This window comes from Carlito syrichta, unplaced genomic scaffold (genome assembly GCF_000164805.1).
Source record: "Carlito syrichta isolate Samal-C Ts95f unplaced genomic scaffold, Tarsius_syrichta-2.0.1 Scaffold303625, whole genome shotgun sequence".
NCBI lineage: Eukaryota > Metazoa > Chordata > Mammalia > Primates > Tarsiidae > Carlito > Carlito syrichta.
In genome coordinates this window covers 937845-954441 of record NW_007247721.1, presented here as the reverse complement: position 1 = coordinate 954441, position 16597 = coordinate 937845, and the positions used below count along the sequence as shown (strand labels likewise).

The 16597-nt window shown below is 43.5% G+C and overlaps 1 protein-coding gene across 1 annotated transcript in view; it reads left to right on the top strand.

Moving 5' to 3' along the window:
* The window catches only part of VAX2 (ventral anterior homeobox 2), a 29638-nt gene that overhangs the window by 6297 nt on the left and 6744 nt on the right, over window positions 1-16597 (top strand). The window contains exon 2 of the mRNA XM_008058774.1: window positions 11590-11777. Within this exon, the coding sequence (XP_008056965.1) occupies window positions 11697-11777 (81 nt within the window). The 5' untranslated portion in view covers window positions 11590-11696. The remainder of the gene's footprint in view (window positions 1-11589; window positions 11778-16597) is intronic.

Below are 16597 nucleotides of genomic sequence, written 5' to 3'. Positions count from 1 at the left end.
CAAATCTGCGCCCCTGCCCCTCCCGACTCTCGCGATGGAGCCCTGGGCAGCAGCTAAAAACAGCCGCGCAGTTGCAGCCCGGCGTCTTTAGTGTTTGACTGGAGGCCTCGACTTTCGGGGTCTCCCTGCCGCCCACCGCGTGCGCCCACGGAGCCGCGCTGAGCCAGGGCGGGGCAGGGGCACCCCACAAGGCCTAGCCGCCAGAGGGACCACACTCTAAACGCAGACAGGTGAGGACTTGCATTCAAACAGGAATACGTACTCGATTTTCTAATTTTTATTTTCAAACACCACTGGAAGCAGGAGAAGGCCCCCAGGTAGAGCCACTGCCCCCAGTTCCCCGTGTGTCCTTCCAGGCGATTTTCTGCGCTCACATACAAAATAATATACATATAAATAAAAGCAGAATCGCATTACATAAGCTGTTTTCCAATTTACCTTTAAAAATTTTTTAATCTGCGGTGATCACTTTTTCAACCGAATTAGTTCTCACTCCCTTGACTGTAAGTAAATTTTTTTTGGTTGGGAAAAACCTAATTCCCCTAACCTCTGGAGGGAGATCAGGTTGTTTTCTCTTAATATAAACACTATGAAGTAAGCTCTCAAGGCAAGAGTCTTTGCATCCCCCTCTGAGTGTTTCCGTGGAATAAATTTCTAGCAGTGCAATTGCTGCTCGAAAAGATTTACGAACACAGTTTTAATATATTGCATTTAGTTGTAATTAATCCATCAAAACGTTTTTCCCTCCCCCCAAAACATCAAGAGATGAGGGTCTCACTATGTTGCTCAGGCTGGACTCAGGCCCAGACCACCACACTTTAAAAAAAGTATACAGTGGAGAACCTCTCCCATTCCTGTCCCTACCTCCTGGTTCCCAGCTGGCTCAAAGACTTTCTAATCTGCCCTTCCAGATAAAGTTTATGCTTATGCAAATCAATGCAGCTACATTTTTTTCTTCCAATATAGCTTGGTATGCAAAGAAGGTTTTTGTTTGTTTTTTTCATAGACGCACAGTATTCCACGAATATGGACTGAAAGGATCATAATGTATGTAATGTAACAGAAGCCCTATTGGCAGACATTTGGTTTTTAGGGTTTTTAAAAAAATCTATAGCTATTATATATAATGCTGCAAAAAGTAAATGTGTTCCTTGGTCATTTTCACATGTAAGGGTATATCTTTCAGAGAAGTTCCTAAATGTGGGTTACTGGGTCAAAGGGTGCCTGTGTTTGAAACTTGGAAGACAGTGCCAAGTTACCCTCCGTAAGACAGTAGCCATTTCCACTCTCACCAGCAATGTCTGAACATGCTTGTTTCTCCAGATCTTGCCAGCCCCATTCACACTTTGTATCTTTATAGACATTGTCAAGTTATTCTGTGGAAAAGTGTTTAAAATTTATACCCATTCTTGGCCCCACCCCATTGGGCATTATGTATCCTTTCATCTCTGTCAGTCTTGGGTGATAAATAGCACCTCCTTAGCATTTTAATTTTTACTCCTTCGATTGTTGGTGAAGTTGAGCATTTGTTCTTGTTTACTGGCCAGTCATGTTTCTTCTGACACCTATCGATTCATTTACTTTGACCGGCTTTCATTCAATTTCAAGAATCCCTTTCCTTGTTGGTTAGGGTCGCCTTCAGCATGTGTTGCCTTTTTCCCCTTCAAGTTTATAAATTGTCTTTTAGTTTTGTTTAGGGTTCCTTTTGCTTTCTGAAGCATAAAATACCTTTTAAATTATAAAAGCAGTTCCTGCTGTTTTGCTATATCCTGTAAACAGAAAGCTCCTCATTTCCCCCATATTATGCACTTGCACTCCCAGGATTTACCTCCCACACTTGACCTAGTAGTTGAAAAATGCAGACATGTAAGTTATATACTACAGAACTGGATCTTTAAAATCAAATTTAAAAATTTAATCTGCAGTGGTCCTCTTTTCAGCTGAACCAGTTCATACTGTCCCTTGACTGTGGAGCACGTATTCCTTTGGTTGGAGAAAGCCTAGCTCCCCTAACCTCCAGTGGGAGGTGGGGGTTGTTTTTCCTTAATGCAAACACTGTGAAATAAATTCCCAAAGCAAGAGTCTTTGCAGCCCTCTTTGAGCATTTCTTGGGGGATGTTTTTTCATTTTAAAAAATTTGTGGAAATTTTTCTTTCTAAAACTGCCTCATCCTTTTTAAAAAAATAGATGCATAGCATCCCATTATGTAGATAGCATATAATTTATTTAACCAGTCCCCTATTGATGCATGTTCAGATTGGTTCTACTTTTTCACAACTACAACCAGTACTACAGTGCATATCTTTGTATCCTAATTTGAACAAATGGTTTATAAAAGCTTATTATTATTTAATTTGGAAACTAAAAACAGGTGAGATATTTTATTATACTAAGGAATCATTGTAAAAAATTTTTGGCTGTGATAATAGCATTATAGGTATGTTTTTTAAAGGAGTTTTTTTTTTTTAGAGATACATATTGAAATATTTATGGGTTAAATGTTATGTTTTCTGGGATTTTCTAAAAATTACAGCAGTCAAGAAGAAACAAAATTGTTCCAAAATTTATAACAGTTGAAGTTGGGGGATAGGTATATAAGAGCCATTTTACTATTCTCTCTAATTTTGTACATGTTTCAAATTTGTCATAATAAGCTATTTAAAATAATAAGGATTATTTTACATATACATGGTATGAGTATAATTACAGGATAAATTCCTGGAAGTGAGTTTTTAAAATGTAAGTATATATGCTTAAATTGATGATAAGCATTTCCAATTTTTATGTCAAAATTGTACTAATTTATACTTCTAGCAATCGTGTACAAATATGCCCTTTCTCCACTTTCTCCCAATCCAGAATATGCTCTTTTTTGAATCAAATTTTTTCAAGTGAAAAAAATCATATTTGTATTAGCATTTTAATTGCTGGTGAGATTAAGTGTCATATATCTATCTTTTATTTTAATTGCTTCTTCTGTGGATGATTTATTAATATCTTTAACCATTTCTTTATTGGATTGTTTATTGTTTTTTAACACTTGTAAGTGTTATTTATATACCAAGGAAATGAGAGCCCTTTTTCTGTGGCATATGTTGCAAATATCCCCGAGTCTCTTTCTTAAAAAAAGAAAAAAATCTTTGCTTGTGAATTTTTTTTTTAACTAAAATTTAAACTGTGATCATATCTAATATTTCTTTTTGGGCTTCTAGATTTTAGCTCCTGATTAGAAATATCTCCATCCAAAGTTTAAAATATTGAGTATACATTTGTTTAAATGTTTGTTACAATTTTACTACATAGTCTTTGCAGCAAAACAAATAAGCAAGAAATGGGATACATCTTCCCTCTCTGATCAGTTTTCACCCTTCAAAGGCAACAAATAAGGTACTTATTCTGCCAGACTTGTTTTTATGTGAGTACAAACACACAAACAGAGAGAGAGAGAGAGAGAGAGAGAGAGAGAGAAGATATTTAGTTTTATCTTAGTTTTGCTTTCTAAAAAAAAATCAAAATGGGTTTTATATCCACATGCTGTTTTCACTTGGTAGTATGTCATTATTTCATGAACATCCTTCCAGGTTCATATGTAGAGATGCACCTCACCCTTGTTACTGGTTATTGTCTACAACCAAGGCATGACTGTATGGAGATTTCATCAAAATTTTTCTGCTGATAAACACTCAGCTTTTTCTTTCTTCTTTTCTCCCTTCTTATAAACTATGCTACAAACAATGGGTCCGTCTTTGTCAAGAATGCTAATATCTCTCTGGTATAGAAAGCTCTATAAAATTTCTGGAACAAAAGAACCAAACATTTTAAATTTAGCTAGGCATTATGAAATCTTCTTCCAGAAAACTTACATTGTATCAATTTACGTTCTTATTAGCAGAGCTTGACAGAACTGAATTTTGCTCACCTCAGCCTGTCCAGTTTGGTAGATAAAATATGACATCTCAAAAAAACAACAAAAAAACCTCATTGCCATTCTAACTTTCATTCCTCTGATTCCCTCTGAACTTGAGTATTTTATTTCATATTTATCAGATACTTGTAATTCTTCTTTGAATAACTTGTTCAGTTCCCACTGAATTGCTTGACTTTACTCACTGATTTGCAGAGGCTGTGTGTATACCAGACATTAGGACTATTTTGCATGGTCGCTGAATATTTTCTCCCAATCTGTCTTTTGTCTTTTAACTGTCTCTCGCCCTGCAGAAACTTTTATTTTTAAGCATTCAAATCTGTGATTTTTCCTTTTAAAAAATATATTCTACACTTTTCTTCAACTTTTAGAGCTTTGTTTACATTAAAATTTTAATCTCTCTCATATTTGTTTTTGCAAGCAGTGTGAGATAAATTATTTTATTCCAAATAATGGGCTAATCACCCCAAAGCCATGCCTTTAATAACCCAACTAATTTGAAATGGCACCCTCATAGTATACCAAATCCCCATATATGCATGAATTTGCTTCATAACTCTTATGCCAGCATCAAACCATTTTAGTCCCTGTATATTTGTAATATCTTTTGCTGGGTGGTAATCCAAGTGTTTACTCCTAATTCTTCAATATTTTTTTCTTTCAATAAACTTGAGAAGAAATTTTCCATAAGGAATTTTTATAGCCATCATATTAAATTCATAGGTTGGAGCAGGAAGGACTTGCATACTTCAAAGCCAGCACATTAGCAGCTTGTTGTGCAAAGTGACTCTGGGGGTTTATTGGGAGAGGTACCAGGAAAAAGTCATATGTAGCCCTGGAGGTTGGAAGCATAAGCCAAATATTATTAGGCCAAGGGTCACCACCTTTCCTAAGCAGAAGCTCTTTGAGCAGAATTCCCTTCTCCCATATTCCCAGAACTCATCCTTCTTTGAGGAGACCCGAGGGGCAGCAAAATGCAGGACTCAGTCCATTTCACCCTAACAAGTGTCTATCCACAAGAAGGTCCTAGGATGAAAGCCATTCCTCCTTCCTAGAATTTCTCCCAAACTCCCTCTGGAAAAGGAGCCATTCAGGGAAGAGTGCTGCGTCAGTAGGATTACACAGAGGCTCTGCTGCAGAGGTGACCCCAAATTTCAAGGTTAACAAAACACACGTGCATTTCTTACTCACAAGATAAGTCCATCACACATGAGCAAAGCAAGGGCTCATCTTGGTATCAGAGCCTGAGGCTGATGAAGCTTAATTTTCCCTCCTGCTTCAAGGAGCCCAGGACCATCACAGAAAGGAGTGTGGTAACACACATACACTGTGGTAATTGGGTTCTAGTTACTTAAGGGAGGGGTAGTAATATCTCCTTCTCTTGTTTATTGTTTTCTCAGCACTCATCATTCCCTTATATATTTTAAATTTATTTTTTATTAAAAATAAGACTGGGTGAAATAACTCACATCTGTAATCCCAGCACTTTGGGCGGCCAAGGCAAGAGGACTGCTTGAACCCAGGAATCTGACACCAGCCTAGGCAACATAGCAAGACCTCATCTCCTTAAAAAGTCACAAAATTAGCCAGGCTTTGTAGTGCACACCTGTTATCCCAGCTATTCAGGAGGCTGAGGTAGAAGAATCTCCTGAGCCCAGGAGGTGGAAGCTGTGGTGAGCTGTGATCATGCCACTGCACTCCAGCCTGGGCGATGGAGTAGACTCCAAGTATATATATATATGTATACACACACACGCACACATACACACACACACACACACACACACACACACACACACACATATATATTTTTTTGTTGTTGTTTTGTTTTATTTTGGTTTTTTTGAGTTGGAGTCTCACTCTGTCACCCAGACTGGAGTGCAATGGTCGCTCCCGGCTACTGCAGCGTCGACCTGCTGGGCTCTGGCGATCCTTCCGCCTCAGCCTTCCAAGTAGTTGGAACTATAGGTGCACGCTACCATGCCCGGCTAATTTTTTGGTTTACTGTAGAGATGAAGTCTTGTCAAGTTGCCCAGGCTGGTCTTGAACTGTGGGCTCAGGCAGTCCTCTCACCTTGGCCTCCCAAAGTGCTGGGATTATAGGCTTGAACCTCCGTGCCCAGCACAAATATGTATATATTTTAAATGTATTATCTGCCTCCCTCCCCAATACAAGGTCTGTGGAAACAGGAGCTTTTTCTATTTTGCTCCTTTCTGTATCCCCAGGCCCTAGAATAATATTTGGCACATCAGTGTTTATTAAATGAATATACACAGTTGCTTCTATTTAAATAAATAGATAATACCACACATATTTGTAACTCACTTTTGTGCACTTAATATCAGTATATAGCTAACACTTCATTCCTTGTAATTGCTACATGGCATTTTATAGCATGAATGTACCAGAATTTCTTCAACCATTTCCCTTGAAGTGGACATTGAGGATGCTTTCAAGTTTTTAATATTTTGAACAGCACTGCAACACACTTCATTGTTGTATATACATTAGCGGACAGAAGCCCATGTTCATTCAGGGCAAGTAGCTATGCAAATAAAATCAGTGGAACAGAAGTTATGCATGCCTTTAATCTTGATGGATGTACACTCAAAATGTTGTGATCATTTATGGTTCTGCTAACAGTGTATGGGAGTGTGGATTTACCCATTGTGAGTCATTGTTTTATTAGTCACTTATTAATGCCTTTCCAATCTTATGGGAGATAAAAGGCTTCCTATTGACATTTGGGTTTGCATTACCCAGATTACTGTGAAGTTATGCAAGTCTTGTTATAGGTCTACTTGGCGTTTTATCTTTCTCTGTGAATGACCCAGATAAATTACTTAATCATTTCTTCCACTAGGCCATTTCTCCTTTTCAAAAATTTTTTAACAGTTACATTTTATGTATTCGCAATATTGTTTCTTTGCCTCTTTAAAATGATTTTCTTAACTGGTGCTTCACCTTGGTTTGGGTGCTTTTGTCATCCAAGTTTTTAGCTTCAATACAGTCAAATGCTTGTACATCTGTTGTTTCCTTCATAGCCTCCAGTTCTGCATCTTGCTTGGAAAGCTCCTCCCATGCCTAGGATTCTAAAAATACCCTCCTGTATTTTCTTGTAATGCTGTTATCATTTTGTCATCTATGATTTGCTCTTTAAATGGTGTAAAATTTATTGTTATTTATGGTGTGAGACAGGAACTTAAGTTAATTTTATTCCAAACAGATAATTTACGGCCACCAGTCTATTCGACTTATAGACTAGACTAAGCTTCTCCCATCTTCTCCTCTTCCTCATAAACTCTGTCACTATGTACACATACGTTTAACAGTGTACACTTAACTCCATTGTTCCCAACATTCTGTCATTTGAGTACCATCATCATTTCTATTATATTCATATTCCACTTATTTACTTAATATTTTAGCATAATGCATTTTAAAATGTAATACCCACTTTAGCCTCATCCTAAGCACATAAAATCATGGGTTTTTTTTCTAGTAAATATTAAAATAAGCCGGGTGCGGTGGCTCACGCCTGTAATCCCAGCACTTTGGGAGGCAGAGGTGAGAGGGTTTCCTGAGTCCACGGGTTCGAGATCAGCCCAGGCAACATGGCAAGACCTTAAATCTACAATAAATAAATAAAAATTAGCCAGGCGTGGTGGTGAGTGCCTGTGGTTCCAGCTACTTGGAAGACTGAGGTGGATTGCCTGAGCCCAGCAGGTTGAGGCTACAGTAGCTGTGATTGTGCCACTGCACTTGAGCCTGGGTAACAGAGCGAGACTCCAACTCAAAAAAAAAAAAAGAAAAAGAAAAGACTGAGAACTGTGGCATCACCACGAAGGAACTTCCTCATGCTACCCATTTATAGTCAGGTCCTTCATCCATCTTCATACCAGGGCAGCTACTGATCTGTTCTCCACCTCTATAATGGTGTCACTTTATGTTATATAAAAGGAATCATACAGCACATAACTTTTGGGGACTGGCTTATTTCACTCAGTATAATTCCCTGAGTAAATTGTTGTGTGGGAAAATAGTCATTCCTCTTTATTGCAAGTAGCATCCCAGAGTATGGTTGTACCAAGGTTTGTTTTACCATTCACCCATTCAAGAACATCTGATTTGTTTCCATTTGGGAGCTATTACAGTTAAAGCTGTTATGAGCCTTTGTGTACAGGTTTTATGTAAACTTAAGATTTCATTTCTCTAAAATAAATGTTCAGTTCTGTCACTGCATTGCATGGTAAGTATATATTTAACTCTTTAAGAAACAGTTAGGCACCCTGGGCAACATAGCAAGACCCCACCTCTACAGAGAATCAGAGGAAAAATAACACCAGGCATGGTGGTATACGTCTGTATTCTCAACTGCTCGGGAGGCTGAAGTGAGAGGATCCCTTGAGCCCAGGAGTTCGAAGTTATAGTGAGCTATGATTGCAATGTTGGACTCCAGCCTGGGTGACAGTGAGACCTTATCTTGGAAAGAAACTGCCAGGCTGGTTGTATCATTTTCCATTCCCATCAATAGTATATGAGAGAGCCAGTTTCTCTGCATCCTCACCAGCCTCTGACACTCACAGCATTTTTAGTTTTAGCTTTTCTAACCAGTGTTTCTCATTGTAGCTTTAATTTGTCTTTCCCTTATGACCAGCACTGTTGAACATCTTTTCATGTGCTTATTTGTACAGCACGTTTTGATATCTGGTGGCAAGTCTAAGGTTGCCCTTCTTGTTTGGTCCTTTCCTTTCCGACCCCGAGAGACATAGCTGATCTTGCCTGCTCCCAGAGATGGCAACGCTCCATTTTAGCTCTTGTATGAAGAGGAAAGGGTGGGCCCTTGTATGGTTTGACCTCATGGTCAGGAGCTCGGGCTCAGGAGCTCCAGGTGGCTGACTCAGGGGAAGGTATGAAGCTTCCAGCACCAGATGTGACAGCACCCTTCCTCCTATCCATACTCCAAGACATGTTTAATAAAATCAGTACCTCTGGAAGGCTGGGCCCAGTGGCTCATGCCTGTAACCCCAGCACATTGGGGGGGCCTAAGTGAGAGGGTTGCTTGAGCCCAGGACTTCAAAAACAGCTTAGGCAACACAGCGAGACCTTATCTCTACAAAAAAAAGAAAAAAGCTGGGTATGGTGGTGTGCATCTATAGTCCCAGCTATCCGGGAAGCTGAGATAGGAGGATCACCTGAGCCCAGAAAGTCAGAGACTGCAGTAAGCTGTGATCATGCCACTGCCTCCAGCCTGGGTGACAGAGTGAGATCGCAACTCAAAAAAATAAATAAAAGAAAATAAAATCAATGCCATTGGATATGGATTTGCTTGGGGTGTTGTGAGGAAGTTCTGAGTCTGATCTCATGATTGGAAATGGTGGAACTTCAGCAAAGGGGACAGACCGATCACAACAGAGTCACAAATATCACTCTATTTTGGGAGGATGTAGAAAGAATTAGAGCTAGGGATCTTGGGTTGTCCCCCAAAGCCTGGGATTTCTACAACACTTCAAGGGCAAAGTCCATATCTGCTTGATACGCTCTGTCCCGTGCCCTGGCAGGACCTGGCCTGGAATGGGGAGGGACAGTCACCTCTGAGCAGTGGCTGCATCCCCTACTTTAACTCCCCTTCACCCTGAGGTCAGCAGTGAGCAGGAAGGTGCTTGAGAACCTCTGAGACCTGGGCCAGGACTCAGGAGCTGGGAGTCCCTGAGGGGCCAGAGCACACCCTGGAGGGGAACGGTAATTGGCACTGGCCAGAGCTGGGAAGAGGCTCAGACTAACCTTCTAGAGATGGGATTCTCAAGATAGGACCCACAGTCCCTGCGGATCACAAGGAACCTCCTGGCAGACAGCACATCCCAAATACAGCTCCTTTCATTATGTTCTCCGGGGGAATGAAGAGCCCACCTAGAAGATTCCGTTTTTTACTAAGGATCCAAGTCTTCTTCATTATAATCTACCAACTCGCCTGTTGAAGGTTACCAACAGAGGGTATTCACAAAGTACAGTGAGGGTGTGTCAAGAGCTTATTGAACACTGTCAGTGTGACCTGGAGCGAATTAGTTAAAACTGATTCCTCCATTTCCTCATCTGTAAAATCTAAATAATAAATAGTTCTAGATTTACTGAGACACTGAGAAGGGTAAAGTGTTTCAAACAGATGTGCCCGCTGTTATGACTAGAATGTGAGCAGCCATTGCCCCACTGTTGCTTTTGGCCACATGGTAAACTCCGACTGTGCACGCCCCCTGGAGCGGGTTGGAATTCCTGCACCCATGGAGGGTCGCTTCCTTAGTGGTGCCCGCTCAGGGCTGCCTTGAGTCGGGAAGCTTCCCGTTGTCAGTGTTCCTCCTATCCAATGGTAAATAATTGTTCAGCTTCATTATTTTTTCTTATTTTTTCTTATTTTTTTTTGAGTTGGAGTCTCACTCTGTCGCCCAGGCTGGAGTGCAGTGGCCGCTCCCGGTCACCGCAGCCTCGACCTGCTGGGCTCCGGCGATCCTTCTGCCTCAGCCTTCCAAGTAGCTGGAACTACAGGCTTCATTATTATCAACGTCATTTGTTGGGAGTGGTTTGGTAAATACTATAGGATATGGCACTGCATATTTCCACAATCTAACATTGAACATAAAATGTTCTAGTAACTGGATTTAAAACCATCAGTGTGTGTGGTTCAAACATAGATCATCTGTACCCCTGTTACTAAGGCTGGTGTGTGTTTGTGTGTGTGTGTGTGTGTGTGTGTGTGTGTGTGTGTATCCCAAATATTTTACTCTTGCTGAATACTGTGTGTTGTTGCTGAGTTCTCTAAGTGGGAATGTGTGGGGAGCTTGGGTCGCAGAGTTTTCCACTTCTCCTAAGTGGGCTCTGAAATATTGGATACAGCATGCATGGAGGGCACTGGACAGAGCCTACAGGTGACCCTGCTGTTCAGAACTAGGCACTTGGGCAGTGGCAGCAACCCCTGCCCTACCCTCCCCCCAAAGGCATCCCAGCAGCCTGATGTGGTGGCAACTGCTCTTGGGCTCCTCCTCGGGACCCCAGATCTCAGTCTGTCCTCTGCCCCACACCAGCTGTCCTTCTCATGGACCCCCAGAGGGTCTGTGGTGCAGTGCTCACCGGGAATGTGTGTGTGCGCGTACACACACAAGGCTTAGGGCCTGGCTCTGGACATCTCCAATAAACCTTACCTGATTGATCACACCCACACCAAATTCTATTTTTTTTTTTTCTTTTTTAGTTTTTGAGACAGGATCCTGCTATGTTACCCAGGCTGCAAACTGGTTTCTAACTCCTGGACTCAAGTGATCCTCCTGCTTCTTCCTCCCAAGTAGCTGGGATTACAGACACACACTGTGCCCAGCGAGCATACCCAATTCTAACTCATCATTTCCTCCACAATTGATGACTCAGTATATTTTTTTCCATTTATTCCTTATTTTATTGAGGGAACAGAATCCTAGCTAGGACACAGTGATCCTTTCTGCCCAGACCATGATGGAATCTGGCCCAGAGAGAGTGAGCAGCTCGTCAGAGGTCACACAGTCAGGCCCAGCCAGAGGAGCTCCCTGATAACTCACACCACCTCTTATTAAGATGCTTGCTGGTGACCTAACTCCTTGGCTGATGAACTAACCTGGCTCCTTTCATGGCCCCTGTAGACGCCAAGGGGACCATTCGGGAAATTGTCCTGCCCAGAGGTCTGGACCTGGACCGGCCCAAGCGGACACGCACATCCTTCACGGCTGAGCAGCTGTACCGCCTGGAGATGGAGTTCCAGCGCTGCCAGTACGTGGTGGGCCGCGAGCGCACTGAGCTGGCCCGTCAGCTGAACCTCTCCGAGACCCAGGTAAGAGGCCAGGACCATGCCATGCCATGCCACTCTAGTCCCAGCAGCCTGGGAACTCCTGGGGGTCTGAGGCTCCAAGGTCTGCTGCAGGGAGACCCAACCCTGGAGGAGTTCAGTCATGCACAAGGGAAAAACTTAAAGTTACAGGTAAACCAGGGCAAATAAATATGGTGCTGAGAAGATAGCAAATGCCTGTGGAAGGCCTTGTGCATAATCAGGCACTTGGGTGGAATACGGGACAAGACCAGAGAGGAGCGATTTTGGGGGGTGTTGGCATGTAAAAGGAGCTGAGAAGAGTTGGCTTGCTGGAAACCGAGATTCTGGGGAGAGACACGCATGACAGCATCGGGTAGGAGACCTCTCCCTTTCCCGTTCAGGGCCCTTTCCCACTCTCTATTACCTTCCCTTCTTCTCGGTGTGCCTCAGTCTCTCTGACCGGAGGAGTATGGGCATTCTCCTCACCCAGAAAGGGCTGGCATTTCAACAGCAGTGCCCTTAACCAAAAAGACAAAAACGTTTATAAGCTGAGCACCTACCCTGTGTGAATGGCGACACTCCAAGCTGATCCCAGATAATAATAATAATAATAATACACTATTATATAGAGTTACAAAAGAAAAGGGGGAGGCCATGTCTCCTCTTCAGGCCTCCAGGGAGTCCTCAACTTACCAATTGTTGCTTACTGCCCTCGCTTCTCTTTCTCCAACCCTGGGGTTGTGCAGACAGGATAAGTAATGGGCAGCAAAATAATAAACAAAACAATAATAATAATTCTGGGTACGTATGCATGCCAGACACTAAGTGCTTGCATACGTTAATAACAAATCTCTCCCAACAACCACAGGATTTAGTATTATCCCGTATTACAGATGAGAGGAAGTTGTGTCTAAGGTCATACAACCGGTATGTTCCAGAACAGGGATTTGGACAAGCAGCCCCGTGTCTTCATGCTGCCTATAAACTGGGCGACCTTCCTTGGGCTTGTCAGAGGATAACCCAGAGACCTTTAGTTGAGCTACAGCTCTGGCAATTTCCTCTTATACACGAGGAGGTCCGTCAATACTTGTATTGCAAATACCTGGCAAAATAGGCTTGATGAAGTGGATTGGAGGGAGGGGGAGGGAGGAAGCACACTGCCTGGAGCTGTGCTGACTTCTTCCTGGGAGCACTGGGGTCGGGTCGCGGAGGGCAAGGACGTCCCCTCCTTGCTGTGCTGCTGTCTTTCCCTGGTTCCCACCAGTTCCGGAGCAGTTAGGTCCCTCTCCCTGCTTCCCTCCAGCTCCTCGAGTTCCACCTCTGGGGGGAACCGGAGCATCCGATGCACCTAGATGTCCTGGCCCCTTGAGGGTGAGCAGGTTCCCCCGGAGTAAACCCAGAGTGGGGCAGAGGAGAGGCGAGAAGGGGCAAGAGGAGGAGGAGGAGGGGCGACAGGGAGGAAGGGGACTACTGGGGAGCAGCTGCCGTCCTGCAGGGCCTGGTCGTCTCCACCTGCACTTGTTTTCCTCCAGCTGCCACTGTGGCTCTCCCAAACAAGCCTGCTGGGCCCTCCCTCCAGCTGGGCTCAGCAGGGCGCTGGAAAGCCAGGTTTGTGCTCAGAGAGGAGGCCCCAGTGGCTGGACCAGCCCAGAGCTCCTGGGGAAGCTGGGAGACCCCGTGTACCCTACATTTAGCGGCCCTTAGAGGTCAAACCCAAGCTCCCCCACTTCCAGGAAGCCTTCCATAAGGCTTCTTGACATCTAAGAGACCTTTTTCACCTGGTCTGACCTGTAAAGTGTGTTTGTGTGTGTGTGTGTGTGTGTGTGTGTGTGTGTGTGTGTGTGTGTGTGTTGTGCGCGCACGTGCGCGCACACGTGCACCCACACATGCGCTCCAACCGCTATGAGCTTCTCGAGGACAAGAATGTATTCAAAGGCCACGTCTCCCCTTCAGCCTTCCAGTAATCCCTCAGGGAGTCCTCAACTTACCAATTGTTGCTTACCGCCCTCTCTTCTCTTTCTCCAACGCTGGGGTTGAGCAGACAGGATAAGCAATGTGCAGCTGACATTTACTGAGAGCTTTCTATGCACCAGACCCTGTTCTAACTAGTTAATTCTAACTAGTTTAGTCCTCACCACAACCCTGTGGTTTGGATATGAGGTTTTTCTTCTGGTGCCAAATGTGTGGTGTGTTCCAACACCACCAGTAGTCAGTGCTCAAATTCGGTGTCCAACAATTCTATTCTGACACGGATTCCCCGAGTTAGCACAGACCCCACAAGTTAAGTCTCAGTCCCATAAGACAGTGCCATGGCAGATGCTAGTCACAAGTCCCAAAGCCACCTGTGTTTCTGAATGAATGGCCCTAAATGTGGAGGTTCCCACATTGGACCGCTCAGGTTTAATGATTTGCTAGAATGACTCATGGAACTCAGGAAGATACTTCACTTCCATTTGCTGGTTTATTATAAAGAATACAAGTCAGAAACAGCCAAATGGAAGAAATGCTTAGGGCAAGGTAAGGGGGAAGGGCATCCATGCCCTCTCTAGTGCCCACCCTTCTAACAGTCCAGATGTCACTAACCCAAAAGTTCTCCAGGTCTTGTTGTTCAACAAGTTTTTATAATTCAATCTCCAGGGACAAGAGGGGAGGTGGAAAGTTTCTACTTCTAATCACACATGTGGTCTTTCTGGCACGAGGTCTTTCCTGGAACTATCTAGAGGTCTACCCGAGTCACAAATTCAAGTGTGATTGAAAGGTTGAAAGGGGCTTGTTATGAATAACAAAAGACACTCCTATCAGGAAATGTCAAGGGTTTTAGGAACTGTGTGTTAGGAACCCACAAAGGCCAGACATATTTTGTTATACTACAGTGGGTCTTTATTATCTACATTTTAAAGAGAAAAGAACTGAGACAGAAAAATTAAATGACTTGCTCAAGATTTAGAGGTGCATTCAGAGCTCATTTAATCTTTAGAAGAAGATGGCTTTATGGGTAATATTATCCTGGTTTAAGTAAACTGAGCCTTAGAGAGGTTAATTAACTTACTCAAGTTTACATTGATAGAATTCTGTGGAATTCTCAGTATATCCACCCATGATTTTGTTAAAAAATATTGAGCTGGGTGCAGTGGCTCACACCTGTAATCCCAGCACTTTGGGGGACAGAGGTGAGAAGGTTGCCTGAGCCCAGGGGTTTGAGACCAGCCGGGGTAACTTGGCAAGACCTCATCTCTGCAATGAAATTAAAAAATTAACCAGGTGTGGTGGCATGTGCCTGTGATTCCAGATATTTGGAGGGTTGAGGCAGAAGGATCGCCAGAGCCATGAGCATGCCACTATGTACCAGGTGCTGTCTAGACACTGGGATACAGCATAGAACAAAATAGAACTGCCCCTCGTGCCACTTACATCTATGGAGAGAAAGAGAAACATTTCAAAGAGTGATACATGTGATGAGGGAGATAAAATGGGGTAGTAGGATAGAAAGTAGGAGGAACTCTTTTATCAGAGAAGGTTTCTTTGGGGAGATGGCATTGAGCTTAGGCCTGAATGATGGAGAAGAGACAGCCAGAAGAAGAGAAGTCAAGGCAGGGGGTAACTCTGAAGACCTAGGGGGTGGGAATTGGCACAGAATGTTCTAGAAGTGTCAGAAAGCCAGTGTGGATGGAGCTAGAGGGTAGTAAGGTAAGTAGGGGCAGATCATGTGGTGCTTACAGAACACGGTCATGGGTTGAAGGGAGAGTGACGGAAGATGACTGGCATTTTACAGAAGTCACTCTGGCTACCATTTAGAGAAAGATCACAGGGGACAGGCGTGAATCAGGTGGGGGCTACTGAACAGAGCCGGGGTGGAGAGAGAAGTGGACTGATCTGAGATGTACTCTGATGTGGAGATAGAAGCTGTTAGGACTTGTTCACGGATTACACGCACAGGTCAGGAAAGGAAGTGATTTGGGCTCAAATAACTGGAAGAGTGGTAACATTTTATGAGTTGAGAAAGTTGGGAGCAGGACAGTGGGACAGTATGATCAAGAGTTTTGTTTTGGATCAGTTAAATTTGAGATCTAAGTGGCAATGTCAAGAAGTCATGTCAGATATTGCGGGGGGTAGGGCGCTGATTTTCTCTGATTTGAGTTATCTGAGGGTCTCAGTCAGGACTCTTTTGGGGAAAGGATAAGACTTTCCCTCACGTACCCTCAGACAATGGATAGACTTCTAAGGGATTTTTTAAAAGAAGCCAGAATCATGAGGAAATTCAGTAACAGGAACCATGGTATAGCCAGGATTGGTAGAGACTGGAAGCCAAAGGTTCCTTGAGGGCTTCAGCACCAGGTACTCATTGACTTTCCCTCCACTGAATATGCAGCCCAGCTGCTTTCCACGTGTCTCCTTCTCTCTCTGTTAGTCCTCCACTCTTTTCTTCCAGCTGCGCACTAGCAACTCTACCCTCTTCCTCTACCAGGAAGATCCAGGTGTGGTCCCAATTCAGTGGAGCTGCTGCACATTTCATCGGAAGCCCACGTACAGGACCAGACAGGCATAATGGCAAAGCCCTCCCTTCCATTTCCTGCCACTGACAGGGTTCTGCAGGATGAAGGTTCTACCAAATGTGAAAACACTAACAAGATGGAACACAGCTGACATGTGTCCCGGGCTACGCGTGGGGTGGTGCATGGCTGCCCTGGAGGGAAGGGGGAAGCCTTGGAGGGGTTGATCTCTTGAAACATCAAAAGGACTGTCTACCCACCCTTATTCCCCCAAAGCTAGCATGCACTAAAGCTCTTCTCATGTCAAAGAGCAGGGATAGTCCCACTTAGTCTGGTTCTCCTTGCTTCTAGAAA